We start from the raw sequence: 14985 nt of genomic DNA on the forward strand, positions 1-14985 counted from the left end.
CAACATTAGATGGCGCTGCTTCTAGACAACGGTCTATACACACTTAAATGCATCATTAATTTTCATTGTATAAAAGGTATTTTATTTATCCCGACAGAGAACGGCTGCTATTCCTACAGGTAATCACAGCATTTTATTTAAAAAGCTTCCTCCTTAACAGTACCTAAAAACAATCTTCACTACATGCTGCCTTTCTGTTGAGACCAATATGTAGTTACAGGCACTGCTTGATTGCCTTAGAAATTACTGAACTATTCTAGGCACGCACTACATGCTGCCTTTCTGTTGAGACCAATATGTAGTTACAGGCACTGCTTGATTGCCTTAGAAATTACTGAACTATTCTAGACACTCCCAACATAACAGCAGCACGAAAACGTTCCCAGCAGCGAGCCGCACAAGCAAATGGATGCTGCACGCACCTAGTTTATTGCAAAACAGCATGCTAAATTAATATGTTGCATAAGTACCAACATACTTAGGAAAGTAAAATGCAGATGCTTGTAGGACTCACACACAAAAACAGACTACAAGAATAAAGGTGTTAATTCAGCACTTGATCCTTGTTCATGTACGAAGTACTGAACAATGTTTTGTTCTTATGCTCAATTTTTTGTGTGCAGAGTGCGGCAAGCATGAAAACAAACCAACTAGCCCAACTGCAAGTATTGCAAAACGCAGCTGGAAAGGTTTGAAAATACTAGGACTGATATTCAATACCCGCTATAAGAGATTTTACAATAGAGGAAATGCATAAAGTATAAACCAACATGACCACATGCTAATTTTTCTTCATTACCAAGTGGCCTACCAAAATCCATATTGAGTTATTCAGCATTTTCGATACTGCTGGCACCCTTTTTCACATTTTATGTACCATAGACGTGCTGAACTGGCCCAAAAACATGTGCCTCCACTGACTGCTACATATGGTTTTGGAGAAAAAGCGTGCTGTGTGCAGTGCTGGGAGCAGGTTGGTGAGGAGATGAGGGAGGAAAGCACGAAGCGGAGGAAAGTGTCTCTACTTCGTGTCGTCATTAGCGTCGGCCTCGTAACCAGCTCCGCCCCCCTTTAATCCCCCCAGTTCGTGCCGGCGCTTCGGCAACCGGAACCTCGCAGGAAGAGGGGAGGGGGTACACTCAGCGGACTTGACTCACATACGGCGTCAGCGGCATCAGTCAGTCGCTGCTATCTTCACCGCGCAACGTTCCTTGGGCACATGCGCTCCCTCCCACAACCTTCCGATAACTTAATTGATCTCTTTGCTTCCCCTCCAATGCCACCCATGTGCGGTGGCAATCAAAGCGCTGGATTGGTGGTGGCGTGAAGTTATCAGGGGGCTTTAATGGTAAGGAGCTGAAGGCTGTGTGTGGACAGGAGCAGGATAGGAAGGGGCTTTGGGAAAGGGGCAATGTGGTAGCTGTCTTACCGAAACGTCGCATCACCAGTTAAGAGTAAAGAGGGAGGAAAGAGAGAATGACGTGAGGAAGTCTCACAAGCCTGCCAGAACTTAACCAGGATGAATGTGAAACAAGAGGCAAAGGTTTAGAGACAGGCAGCAGGCCAAATAACCTGCTTAATGAAGACTTCTTTTTTTTTCATAAAAATGATCAGCAATACTACATGTGCAACCCACTCTATCGAGTCTAAACCAATTTTCCATTGCCTAGTCATCAGCATCACAGGTGCAGACAGAAACAAAAAGGTTATAAATTAAATGTAAATTTATTCAAAATGCATATATGAGTGATTTCAAGATACACCTTTTGAAATCAGTGACATAACAAATGTAAATAAGCGCTTTTCAAGCATACTGCCGCATGAAAAAAAAGGTTGGCACAGCCCGAGACGTCAAAAATTGTGCAATTTACACAGGTGTGCCAAAATAGAAACAGTGGAAGATGAGTGACCGTACAGGTCGCGGTAATGATGCATGTCACAGCTCGTCACTTGCTTTCTTGTTTCGTTCCTGCAAAATAGGGCAAGCAGCAACATTATTTCTAGTTCTAGTGCTGGGTGTCCACCAACTTTACCAGACCACTGACGAGCTTTGAGATCAATTGTGATTAGCTTCACATTACAATGAGATAGGCAATTTTGGAATATAATCGCCAACAAACCACCTTCTCCTGTACCCACAGACTACACAGCATGGAAGTTGGCATCTGAAACTTAGATTATGACCAAGTGAGTGACGAAGGGTGAAGAAAGTATATTTTTCAAATGTTGTGATTCATAGAAACAACAAAAAACCCACTTTGCAATGTCATATATAATTTAATTTGTGGAGTATTTTAAAGACAGGAGCTTGATTGAATGAAATATTCACAGGACCGCCATATCCAAGTTGTTCATTATTGAGATTAGGTATTTTTGCAATGGTGATAAATCTGAAGCAGCAAATATTTTTGTCACTTTTTATACTTCTCACTGATAAGTGCTATCATGTGCTCTATTTCCTAAAAAAAAAAGAAAAGAAAAGATATTCGGCTGTTACAATACAAGGTGTATCCACATTTTTACAAAAGGCCTGATAGCCACATAATCTAATAAACAGATGCAAACTATAAAATTCATCAAAAATTTTCAGAGATTACTGCAGAATCTGCAATAGAGAAATGTGTCAGCGGGACTCTGCGAGTGATACTGGGCCCTTCCTTTTCTGTAAACCACACGACTGGCTCTATGTTTCGATGGAGGTGAAACGAAGAGGCGTCCGTGTGCTGTGTGATGTCAGTGCATATTAAAGATCCCCAGCTGGTCGAAATTACTCCGCAGCCCTCCACTACGGCACTCCTTTCATTCTTTCCACTTTCATTCCCAACTTCCTTCCTTCCTTTACAGTGCAGTTAAGGTGCCCACAGTACAGGTGTGACAGGCATTGTACCTTTTCTTTTCTGTGAACAAATTATTACAGTTATTGGCTCTAATTAATTACCTAATTAAACCACATCGACCATTTTGTCACCTGCAAGCCTTTCCTTGACGCTCTATCCCAGGGGTTCTTAAACTGGGTTCCGCGGAACACAGGGGTTCCGCGGGCTGTCTTCTTGTGTTCCGCGAGAACCCTCAGAGCTCAGGGCAAGCACTGCTCTCAAAGAGAAATTTAATGGTGAAGGCTTGGTGACATTTTGGATGGGTACTACTCCACTGTTTCCATGCCTCTTTGAAAGGGCAGTAGACATTTTGCTTCCCTTTGGAACTACATATGCATGTGAACAGGCATTTTCAGCCCTCGCCTGAAGAACAAGCACAGGAGCCGTCTTGACCCGGCGGCTGATATGAGACTAGCTCCGAGTGCTACTGAGCCACGCTTTGACTTGCTCTTAAAAGGGAAGCAGTACCACCACCCATCACATTAGTATTTGTATTAATCTGTGCAATAAACATTTAACCTTTGCAACTCTCTCTTTGCAAAAATGCACTTGACGACATTGCTGGTAAGTGAAAGCAAAAGGGGGGGGGGGTCGGTCCCTGGAACTTATTGAAGGCTTTTCGAGTTCTTCCAAGAAAAAAAGTATGAGAACCCCTGCTCTATCCGATGGTACCATTCTTTTTCCGATATACCAACTAATTCCTCTTTTACAGCTCCGACAAGGTCACGCCCATGCAAAACCCACCTACATAGGCATACAATGCTTAGGCATTAATAATGCCTTACAACTATTCTAATCCAGACATGAACCTGAACTAAATGTTACCCAGGACCTGCTGAACTTTATCCCTCTCATCATTATCAAAGCCACATCCACTGCATACAGACCTTTGCCATACATCTCAGATTCTCTCCTGCACCATTTACAGCCACCGTACCCCTGCTAGCTTCATTTCAGCTGCTCAAGGGACTTTCAGCTGGCTTCTGCTAAGCTTTTCTCGAAAGCCCCATTCCTTTGTCCTAAACAAGTAATGAAGTGGATTAAGAGGTAACTGAAATGGGTAAACAATTATTTGCTTTTCACATTACATGCCACATCCATGTCAGTTTCCCCTTGACTTCAGCAAAGATATCACAAAACGTTTTTGATCCTTAACTAACTCCACTCTCTTCTTGCCCCTTAACTTGTTTTCCTTTCTATGGCTCCCCGCATTGTCTGCAGCAACCTAAACTTATTTTACACTGGTTCTGACAACTTACTTCAAGAAATAAAGACCAATGACCCTGCTCCAAACGTACCTGTTCTTCAAAACGCTTTCCATAGTATGGCTTATTTTCTATTGTAATTGTCTCAAGCCGATCTTGCTCAATCAAGTAATCCTTTGCCTCCCAAGCTTGTGAGCCATCCTTAAATGTGAACAAGGCTCGGTTGTCATCAAGGATATACCTGAAATGGTAGAAATACATGTGCACATTATTAAACATGGTTTTGTGTGTTGCCTGATAACTGTCAACTTTCTATCAAAGAGTAAGATAACAAAACTACAGCATGGTGTTTTTCTTTACACTTCAGATAAAAAGGAGTACAACTGGTAGAAAATATCAATTTCCCCAATATGCAGAACAAATAAAAGAATGAAAAACTGAACAGTACTATAACACAGCCACAGCAGAGTCTCAAAACAAAAGAAAAGTATCTTCAATACAGTTAATTGTGGGCAGTCACCAGCATTTAGAGAGCATTCACAAAACTACCAGATTCACTCTATCCTAAGCGCCTCCTTTTTTCATGATTGCAAAGAGCAAAGTGAGGGGGATGCTTAGATTCGAAAAAGGACACTGACATAGACTTCGGTGCTGTACCAAGAATAACTGAAAGTGTATTAGGCCTTGTTACCACATCAAGTGGTGCTTCTGAATGTTAGGTTTGAGCACTTTATCACTGCTAACGACAACTTCACTGTGGTGTCATGGCACCCCAAAATGACCATCCAAGAAATCTTCGATCAGATAATTCCTGCAGATGATGCAAGTAGCTATGATGACAGCCAACAGGAAAGTGAAGAGCGAGCTTCAAACCAATTGAGCGGCTACAATAGAAGTACCTGTGGACTGACATCGAGGAAGCACTGAATTTTACTGATTTTGTCGACAGTTTCATTCTCTCAAATATCGCCAAGTGTCACTGCTGTTTTTTAAAAATGAATCTTTGTGTGAAGGGCCAGCATCCCTACTTCTAGGTTCATCTTTACTAGCAACATGGAACGAAATTAGAGATCTCGCATGTTTACACCAAGCTTTAAATTCAAAACTGTTTTCGCACCTGTGTTGCCCATCTTACGAGTCTTTAGCTTTTGTTAGTCAGCAGACTTGTTTGTGGGAATATGTATGGATACTTAATGAACAGATCATTGCTCAAAATTTTACTTCATTTTAACGAAGTAGTTTGTTCAGGAGAAATTTTCACAAGCCAGAGAGATAAATATGGAACATGGTGTCTACGTCCAAAGACAGTAATAAAGGTTGCTTCGGGTGTAATGAAGTACTGGTTTGTTTAGGAGAATTTTTCACAAACCAGACAGATAAATATGGAACATGGTGTCTACGTCCAAAGACAGTAATATTACTTCGGGTGTAATGAAGTAGTTTGTTCAGGCGAACTTTTCACAAGCTAGACAGAAAAATATGGAACATGGTGTACAATATAACAGTTTTATCAAAGTAATATATTTCTATGTCCAAAGACGTTAATGAAGATTACTTTGGATGCCTTTGTGGACTACAGTATTTTTACTCGCCACTGCAGAGTGATGAGGTTGAGTCTCGCAAAAGCAAACATGCAAAAGTATTCTTATTTATGTGGGCTTAATTTGCAGCTGTATTGCCTGTGACTAAAACTATTCATTATTGGAACCCCGCCCCCCTCCCAATAAAAGGATAAAAACTTTCCAGGATGTTCTTTATTGCACCTTTAATCTAGGATTGTTTACTGCTGCTGTGGTTAAAAAGTAGTGGTTAAACTTAGTGGTTAAAAAGTAGTTGTAGCCCTGGTCAGTTCAGAAAAAAAAACTGTAGCCTACTATACTCTAAACAGATAGTCTACTGTCCCCTACATTCCTTTGGCAATATTGACAACAATGAGAGCATAACTTGTCTTGGTACAGTTATTTTTTAACTTAGCAAAGAGTGCCAACACTCAGAGTTTTAACTCAATGCCAATACTAGTTGCATTTGCACCAAGCTTCGTGCTAATTTCTTGCACTTGGTTTCAGTGTTGCATATAAAAAGGACCATATTTCTTTCCACTGCTAGGATTTTAGCGATTTTTGTTCTTAGTTTCAAAAAGTTGACAGGGTGATCATGAAACCTGATGCAAGAAAGGTGCAGTAGCAGTTAGATTTACCCTAAATGATTATACTTTTGTGGCTTTATTCTAAACAGGCGCAAGACACAAAATTTTAAGGCAGAGGGTGTCACACTTTCGAGGGCGATAGTTAAAAATAAATAAACCTTGTCTCCACCGGGAATCGAACCTCCATCCCTTAGATCCCGAGCAGAGCGCTTTACAAACTGCGTCACACCCCAGATCGTGAAACGCTCTTCGTAATTCCTCTTTTGTACCGTTAGAATAGCGGGATTTCACAAGGATTTGCACCCTTAATTTCCTGTAAACGAATTACAGAACATTGATGGACTTTGATGCGTTCAGTGGAATGCTGGTTGTGTTCGCCTTTCGTTTGGCGCTTCCTTGAACGCCGCACCATACAGCAAACAGAAGCAGGTCCAGATGTCTAGGAGGCGTTAGTACAGCAGGCATCAGAGACGTTTGAAATTGATTTATAGGATAGAAAAGGCGCAGCATCTGTCACAATTCTCCGCGGACACATGTACCATGCCATAAAGGAAGGGAGGAAGGTGGGAGTGAAAGAAGAAAGGGAGTTAGAGGTGCGGTAGTGGAGGGCTACGGTCCACCGCGCTATAATGGCTTTCGCCTCATCGCACTTTAGTGGTCCAAAGTGCCCTCTAGAATTTTTTGCTGCATGTGGAGGGTGGGTGGAAGTAGAGGGCGTGTGTGGGTGGCGAATGGTGTGCTTGTAGGGCAGCTGGCCTTCTCAGAGTCTCTCAACTTTATTTTGCTGTTGCATTGCCACTTTGCTTTCACAAGAAAGTAGGTGGATTGGAGGATGAAGAAAGGTAGGTTGGCAGCGGGTGGCACTCCCAGCAGGTGAAAATTAAAGGGGATTGGGTGGAGGAGCAGACCCAAGGATGGCGGAAGTGGGAGCTGCAGAAAAAGTGGCTAGTGGTTTTGGAGGGCGGAAACTTTACTGCCCAAGACTCAATGCCAAAAGTGCTATTGTTACTGACACTGCAGTAAAACTGATGTGGCACCACCTTGACCATGGCTTTAAATTCACTGCTGGCACTAACCATCAGGCTGCGCCAAATAAAAAGTTAACTAGTGGGTTTTATTTATAATACTCTGTCAGAATTAATTTTACAATAACCTATGTCTGCCGCCACTGACAGTTTGTCCCTGGCAAGAGTGTCCATTTCAAGATCCCTATGTTTAGAAACATTTGAAAGTTTTCACTGGAATGTCAAGTTTACTACACCTAGGGAATAGGACTCAATGCAATACTGAGTTATTCCTGCTTGAGAAAACCTCAGAATTTCTTCCCCAGCCAACTAGCCATCATTTCAGACATGGCTAAATTTTGACTTCTCATCACCCCTTCAAATGAGGTAGATTGCCAATAATATGCTGACAGTGGCACTGCCATCAACAGCGCATGCTGCCACTGATAGAAAACAGTAGCCTGTACCTGCAACAGTTATCGATAGTCTTATTTCGCTAATACTTCAAAACCACCCCATAGCTCTAAACTAGTGATATAATAAAACCTATGCCGCAGATAATTCCGTGCTCAATATTGCTGCTGCCCGCCACCAAGCAGTAGGCAGCCATTGCATTTGTAACTTGGTGATTAGCAGACACCAAGCAGTAACTGCTACATGGAAGTGACATCCAATGTATAAAAAAGAAAAAAACTATTTCCAAATTTTCCTGTCCTGTTTGTCAGCCCCATAACCTGGTATACACCATTTTCTCGTGGAAGCCATGTTGGAGAGGCAACACCATTTAGTTACTGGTTTGGGCATGACTACACTGCTGGCTTGTGTGGCCAACCGTCGCTTCGTTTAGCTGAGCAGGAGCATCCACTGGCTACATTGTGTAATTTGCTTCTTCTGAGTGTTGCTCTCCTGGATGGTGGCCATTTTTAGGACTGCTCATCCGACGTGGCTCGTGCAGCTGTGCCAGTACTATCTCACACTGCTGTCGCTGGCCTGCACTGCCTTTGCACGCAAAAAAGTGCACTGGACAGGCAACGTGTGTTCACAAGTGAATCAGTGGCACCTGCTAGCATATGTACCTGTTAAGTATCTCTCAATTTTTACTGTGTTCAGCATAAAAGGAGTTATGCTGCCAAAGAAATGCTCGGCAATGTCCTCGTGAAGACTGTGAAGCTCGAATTAACATGTGCATGAAGACTCACTTTGTGCTACGTCAAAAAGGGCGTGCTATATACAAAGCTGACATGAAAATTTCCTGGAACACTTGTAGTTAAAACACTAAGCATATTAATGCTTAAAGGAAACATTCAGATGAAGCCCGACATATTTTTCTTCAATACCTGACTATGCTACACTATCTGACATAGAAGCAATCACTCCAGCAAAGCAGAGAAACCTTGCAATATTTTTATTGCATTTCATTATTCTGAATAATCCAACCGCAGTCCTGACACGTGCATTCATAACTGTTACAGTACTTCTGCTCTAATAACTACATTATTGCATTTCATTATTCTGAATAATCCAACCACAGTCTTGACACGTGCATTCATAACCGTTACAGTACTTCTGCTCTAATAACTACACAATACATGCTATTCAACTATTCTATTTGTCGCCACCTTGCCAGCACTATTTGCAGCACAATCATATTACATTTGAAGACATTTGTGGACACTTTTCATGGAACATGTTACACAAGTATATGTTATTATTAAATCCCTGAGCAGTTTACTTTGTAATAAGTCAAAATGATTTGATGCACCATCATAATTTCGCATAAAATGTACCATGCTGCACACGATGTTGGTATTTGTTTTGGATGCACTTTTGAATGATTTTACGAACAGCTTCAGACAGAGCTTACAAGTAGTTTCCGAATAAAAATAAAATATTAGCACTTTTCAAAGCACATCAATGACACTAGAACCATCACAGAATGTTGGTTCCTCTCATTCTGTGCAACTTGAAGACCTGGATCAAAATTGGAGTTCTTTCTTGAGGTGACATTACCACACCTATTTCTCATTACTAAAGAGTCGAGTCTCTCTACTTTCTCCATAATCATAAAATAAATTTTAGCAGATCATTTGTCATTTTAACAACAAGCCAGGAACAGGCAATGTTGTAGCTTTTTACATTCGCATATACTTTACTAAGGAGCAGCAACTAGCATACTAATTTACTTTTGGTCTTTCTAAGAATGCAAACAGTAATCCAGTGACAGCCACACTCAAAAGGGAATAATTTTTCCTGTTTGCTACAAACACAGTAACAGAGACAGGAAATATGCCTTTGCCAAGCTCGTAACTGCTGGAATACATAACCAGGTAGTTTGATATTCGTGCAATACACAGATGTTATGTACAACATCCTTTCAGGCACAGCTAATATGACATTAATAGACCTTTCCAGTAATTCCGCTGCACAAAGCCCCCTGGCAAAGCGGACCACTGCCACGCTCATGTCCCTCAGACTCTGCTGGTTCTCAGGCGAACTTTTCTCTGCCATCTCTGTGCCCTTGCTGCACTGCTGCTTCCCGCTGTTTTTCTTAGCAGTGCCCACCATTCCTTTGCATTGCGTTGCACAGTTGGGTGTTTTATTCTAAATTCGTGGATCGTCAGCCGACACGAAAAGTCTGGTGTTCGCCCACTGCAGCTCTACGTGGCAGCGCGCGCATGCGTAGTGCGGAAACAACCCTTCTCCACCTCTCCGCGCGCTGAAGCGTGCACCTGGAGCCCAGCGACGGAACACCGCCATGGTTACTGCGCGTCCGCTGTAGCAGCATGTGCCACGCACGGCAACCTTGGCTTTACATGGTGTAATGAAGGCTTCAAAATTCACGAAAAAATTGCACAAAGACTGGCAGCTAACCATCAAAGCAATCTGGTGCTTGCTGCATTTTGCAAGGAAGCAACAATAGCGCGCACGAGAAAACGCATGATGACAAAAAGCAGCGGGGCAGCACGTCATCGCATTTGCCAACAGCTAACACTGGAGGCGATCGTTCCATTCTCCCATCATGCTTTACGCGGATCCGCCAGGAGATGGGACGGCGCTGCAATTTGTGGAAAGGTCTATTTACCACATAGCTGGCAGCTTTGGCATGTCTGAGACATGACTGAAATGAACCTGAACATTATAACCTCGGAATACTTTTAATAGATGGAGCTGAAACATGAAAATGCTTTAGTCATCTGAATGTAAGCATGTTGTACCCATTAAAAATTAGTTCAGAAAGTTCTCCTTGATAAACAGGATCAATTCAAATGCACTCACCTCTCTACGGCGATATGATTATTCATTAGGCTTGTTTGCCAGATCCGCGTAATATCATCAGTTTCTTCTTTTGTAGGTTTTCCTATCGAGAACAATGAGAGAAGAGTCATTCCATACAGTAGATGCTAACAAGAATAAAGAAGGAATTTGTCAAGCAAACTGGAACTGCCATAGAAGCATTAACTTCGGTCGCAATATGCTAGGAGGGCTTGAATCCACACAAGCAAGATAAAAATATCAACATTTTGCCAATTATTTGAGCTGGCTGACATGTCACATGTTAACTGTTTAGTTTAGCTAATAGGGCTTAACGTCTTAAAGCAACTCAGGCTATGTGGGATGTCGTGGTGGAGTGATTTGGAAATTTCAAGCACATGGGGTTCTTTAACATGCACTGTCATTGCACAGCTCCATCGAAAAGCAGCCGCCACAGCCAAGACTTTCTCATGTCCTTGGGTTCAGCAATTGAGTACCATTACCATTGAGCCATCCCAGCAGTCACAGTACCTAAACAACTGTGCACATATTAGAGGACAAGTATGATAAGGCATTTTCACCAAAAAGAAAATGATTCTGGTGCCGGATCCAAGATGATGCCCCTTTTATAATTCAGTGCCTTGGATAACCATGCAAACAAAAAGTAAAAGACGAATACAGGGTGTTGCACAATTAGACCCGCGCTGTAGAATGCTTCTCCCAGCTAAACCGCGGAATCCTTGCAGTTCAGATTTCGCACAGAAATCACATTTTGTCGCTAGTATTTGTTAATACTAAATTTGTTTGTGGTACTTGCCTGATTCGATCAGAAGAAGTAAAATATTCCCATCGCCTGCGGCGGCGGCGACGCCAGACGAACCGCTGCCCCAGTGATGGGACTGGTGGCGCCACCTCATGCTGCTTACAACAACTCAAACCTTCTGCCAGAAACGTTCGCCCCCTCTTTTCCTGCTACAGAGTTGTAAGCAGCATGAGGTGGCGCCACCAGTCCCATCGCTGGGGCAGCGGTTCGTCTGGCGTCGCCGCCGCCGCAGGCGATGGGAATATTTTACTTCTTCTGATCGAATCAGGCAAGTACCACAAACAAATTTAGTATTAAAAAATACTAGCGACAAAATGCGATTTCTTCTGCGAAATCTGAACTGCAAGGATTCCGCGGTTTAGCTGGGAGAAGCATTCTACAGCGCGGGTCTAATTGTGCAACAAATGTGGTTTGATGTCACAAAGGATACACTTGGGCTATGAGGATCTCACTAGAAGAGTCTTGAACCACTACTACCTGGCACTGTTTACTGTGCACTGACACCGCACAGCATATAGGCATGCTTGCATTTTTTATCCCCAATAAACTGCAACCTCCACAGCTGGGACTGCGCCATAACCTTCGGCTCGGCAGTCAAGTACTGGAACTACCAGAAACCACTGCAAATTAAGCAAGAGAAAAACTAGAACTCTCAAACTTTTTCACCTTTCTCCAAGGCCCACAACAGTTGAACTCAGCGGTATCATGTGACAGTGCAGAGTCTAGTTTCATACGCGCATGATCCTTAGTTCACCTGGATAACATTTGCATATGCCAGCAGGCAGACATAGGAGTACAGTAAAATGCCACTTGAACGAACTTCATTTAAACAAAGTATTCAGTTGTACGAACTTTTTTAAACCCCCCACCGTAGCACCACTGAACCCAATTCAAACACCCTTCAGTTTAACGAAATTCAGGGAAGTGCACATTTCAGTTGTACGAACAGTTTCCAAAGCGCTATCCCATGTCTCCTACATCATACTGAGCACTTCAACAAGTACAACCCGCCCTTTTACCGCGCTTTTTTACGTTGAGTGCCTCGCCGACCACGCTACATTACCGCGTTACGAAAAGTGGCCATTTAGGTTTGAACTGGATTGGCTACCTAAGTAAGTTCGTAGTCAGCAGAAGCCATTGCTGGCTGCTTTTAAAGACACAGCTTCAGCCCTACTAGGTTTTCGGACATGCTACGAAATCGTACGAGTGCTTAGACACAATAACTGAGTTCATAGCTGCTGCAGTCTTAAGCGTAAATGTGCAGCAGAAGAGTACAGCCTTCTTTGCAAGGTGCTAGTTAGCAAAACGTGAGCAGGGTGACAAATAGTTGGATAGATATACAATCGGACCCACCCGATATTTTTTATCTAATGGCAACAAGCTGTCACACACTTATTTCAGTTGAGTGAAGCTTCACTTTAGCAAACTTTTTCCTAAGGTCCCTTGAATTTCGTTGAAGTGAAGTTTCACTGTACTTGGTTATAACAAACTACGACATCGATGCTGACATACCCCTGCCACATAGGCACAAAAAATGACATTAAGCACGTAATTCCTACCTAATACTGCTAATACCATTATTTTCGTGGCCGATGCTACACGACAAGATCTAATGCCATTTAACTTTTTGATGATTATATAGCATTTTCATAAATAAGTTGAAAAGGATGTAACACTATTTTTTATTCGCTGAAATTGCTTCAGTGTTAGAAAAATATAAAAAAGAAAGTATCTTTTGGCAAATCGTGTTTATTCTTAGAAAACAGAAAACTCTGTACAAGCCAAGTACTAGCCGACCAAGGGCCGCTTGTAGTCATATTCGAATGTTCACAGCAATAAAATGTTGCAATGAAGTTGAAAGCAATTATTTGTATAGCTGCTGATTTAAACTAGGTATTAAAAATATGTTCCTTTTAGTTAATGAAGGTCTTTTTATATATATGCAAGATGTATGCTAGCAGGCGTAGGCACTGGACACAAGAATAACCATTTCATTGTTAGTCGAACGCAGGTCGAATGAGTTGTGGCGAACTCATTACGTTGCAAATGGCATTAGGTGGAATGCCATTACTTTTCGTGTGTGTAGCACCATGTGAATGACATTAACACATAAGGCATTATGTACTTTGTGTCATTTTTCATGCCCGTGTGGCAGGGGTATTTATACATGGGAAGTCACTCATTACAACTATCACTCTCGAAAACCAACAAGTGTGCAGTGTGGCGCATGGAAGAAATCCTACCCCGCCCTTTTTTTTTACACTTTATAAACAGCCAAGGTTCATCAGAAGCATGTGTACCACGGTCATTATCGACTGTCTTGAAAACTTGAAAAGGGCTATCATGACACACTCATGACAAGACAGTTGCAAGGTGTGTGTGGCCCGTGAAACAACAGGTGAGACTCATTGTTGCAGGTACTACTAGAACTGACACAATATGCAGTTCCTAATGACGTTACGCTCTCAGCAGATCAGCCAACTGATCGTACAGAGCACTCAAGTGGTGTGCCACACAATAAAGCGGCGCCTGACCGCAGGTGCGAGGTTCCGAACCATGCCTTAATTCTCTCGTAAAAAAAGATTGAATCACTTTGAGCTCGGTTGCATTTAAGTTGTGCTTAACTACTTGTACTACAGTACTACTCCTAAATCGCAAAGATATACAGGTAATGCGGAGACAACCTTCTAACCTAAAACCCAACAGATGGTGTCGTTGTACTGTTTTTTTCGAGCACGGTGTTAAAAGCTCTGTAAAATACCTGACAAACCCTTTAACCATGCTTGCCTAACATATCGCATCATCAAAATTGGCCTAGACATGAGAAAAAGCCCAGCTAGAGTCCTATTTGTGCAGCTTGATTTGCGCGTGACAGCAAATATCTGGCGCAGCACTCTCTCTGCGTGCAGTACTGGCAATACTGATAGTACCGGTAGTACTGTAAAACCAGTTTATGAACTGCAAAATGAAATACGAAACGAGGCGTACCCGCAATTGGCACAATGACGCAGCTTTTGACTGGATTACGCTTACCTGACACAGTGATAAATGTCATCAGCATCCTGCCCTTTTTGGACGCTTTCAAAATGTTTTCTGGGTTTGAAGAGTCAAGCTTGCTCATGTCAATTTTGGGGGCGGGTCGCATATACTCTGGAAGTTCATCCGGCTCAAGCGGATCATCATCCTCCTGAAGAAAGAAAATGCGGAGAGAAACATTTATTACACATGCGCACTTTATAACTGTATTCGTGAAAGGTTCGCACTTGCCTCCCACTGCTCGTACAACCTTTCCAAGTCGGCATCGTTGTAGTCGCGTGGGTCTTTCTTCGTCCAAGCCGGCTTTTCGCCTTCTTTCGATTTTTTTGCCGATGATATTACTAACAATACTGCAAGAGCTGCACTGATTAACAGATGCCTCATTTTGGTTCCTATCCACTGCACGCCTGATGTCACAAATTCCCCAATGAATTTAAAGTCATGCCATACGTCGGCACGTCTCCGCTGCTCGGTTCAAAACCGCACGGAAAGTTGTCAGCGCGTCGTCAGCGTAAGAAAGTGATTAAAATAAACTCCACCACCTCCGCACTGTGCCGCTAAATTTTACCAGCCACCTTGTAGCAAAACTTAATAGAAATGTTCTTCAAGCGGTCAGTTTACTGTTGCTCTAAATAACCGTTAT

At 42.5% G+C, this 14985-nt stretch overlaps 1 protein-coding gene across 1 annotated transcript; it reads right to left on the reverse strand.

The window, feature by feature from the left end:
- Positions 1-1706: 1706 nt before the first annotated feature.
- Positions 1707-14884, reverse strand: boca (LDLR chaperone boca). The gene is made up of 5 exons (XM_084607323.1): positions 14574-14884; positions 14340-14493; positions 10508-10589; positions 4175-4322; positions 1707-1969 (listed from the first exon to the last, which is right to left on the reverse strand). The coding sequence occupies exons 1-5, from the start codon at positions 14724-14726 to the stop codon at positions 1937-1939; spliced, it is 570 nt and encodes a 189-aa protein (XP_084463449.1). The 5' UTR covers positions 14727-14884; the 3' UTR covers positions 1707-1936.
- Positions 14885-14985: the final 101 nt, after the last annotated feature.

This window comes from Amblyomma maculatum, chromosome 6 (genome assembly GCF_055883805.1).
Source record: "Amblyomma maculatum isolate TAMU_Amacu chromosome 6, ASM5588380v1, whole genome shotgun sequence".
NCBI lineage: Eukaryota > Metazoa > Arthropoda > Arachnida > Ixodida > Ixodidae > Amblyomma > Amblyomma maculatum.

Bases quoted from the DNA above. Each gene is read 5' to 3' on its own strand.
- boca (XM_084607323.1), bottom strand. From the start codon at position 14,726: ATGAGGCATCTGTTAATCAGTGCAGCTCTTGCAGTATTGTTAGTAATA. The intron at 10,590-14,339 runs GTAAGCGTAATC...TGTTCTCGATAG, and splicing joins GACATTTATCACTGTGTCAG to GAAAACCTACAAAAGAAGAA. The intron at 1,970-4,174 runs GTACGTTTGGAG...CCTATTTTGCAG, and splicing joins GAAAGCGTTTTGAAGAACAG to GAACGAAACAAGAAAGCAAG.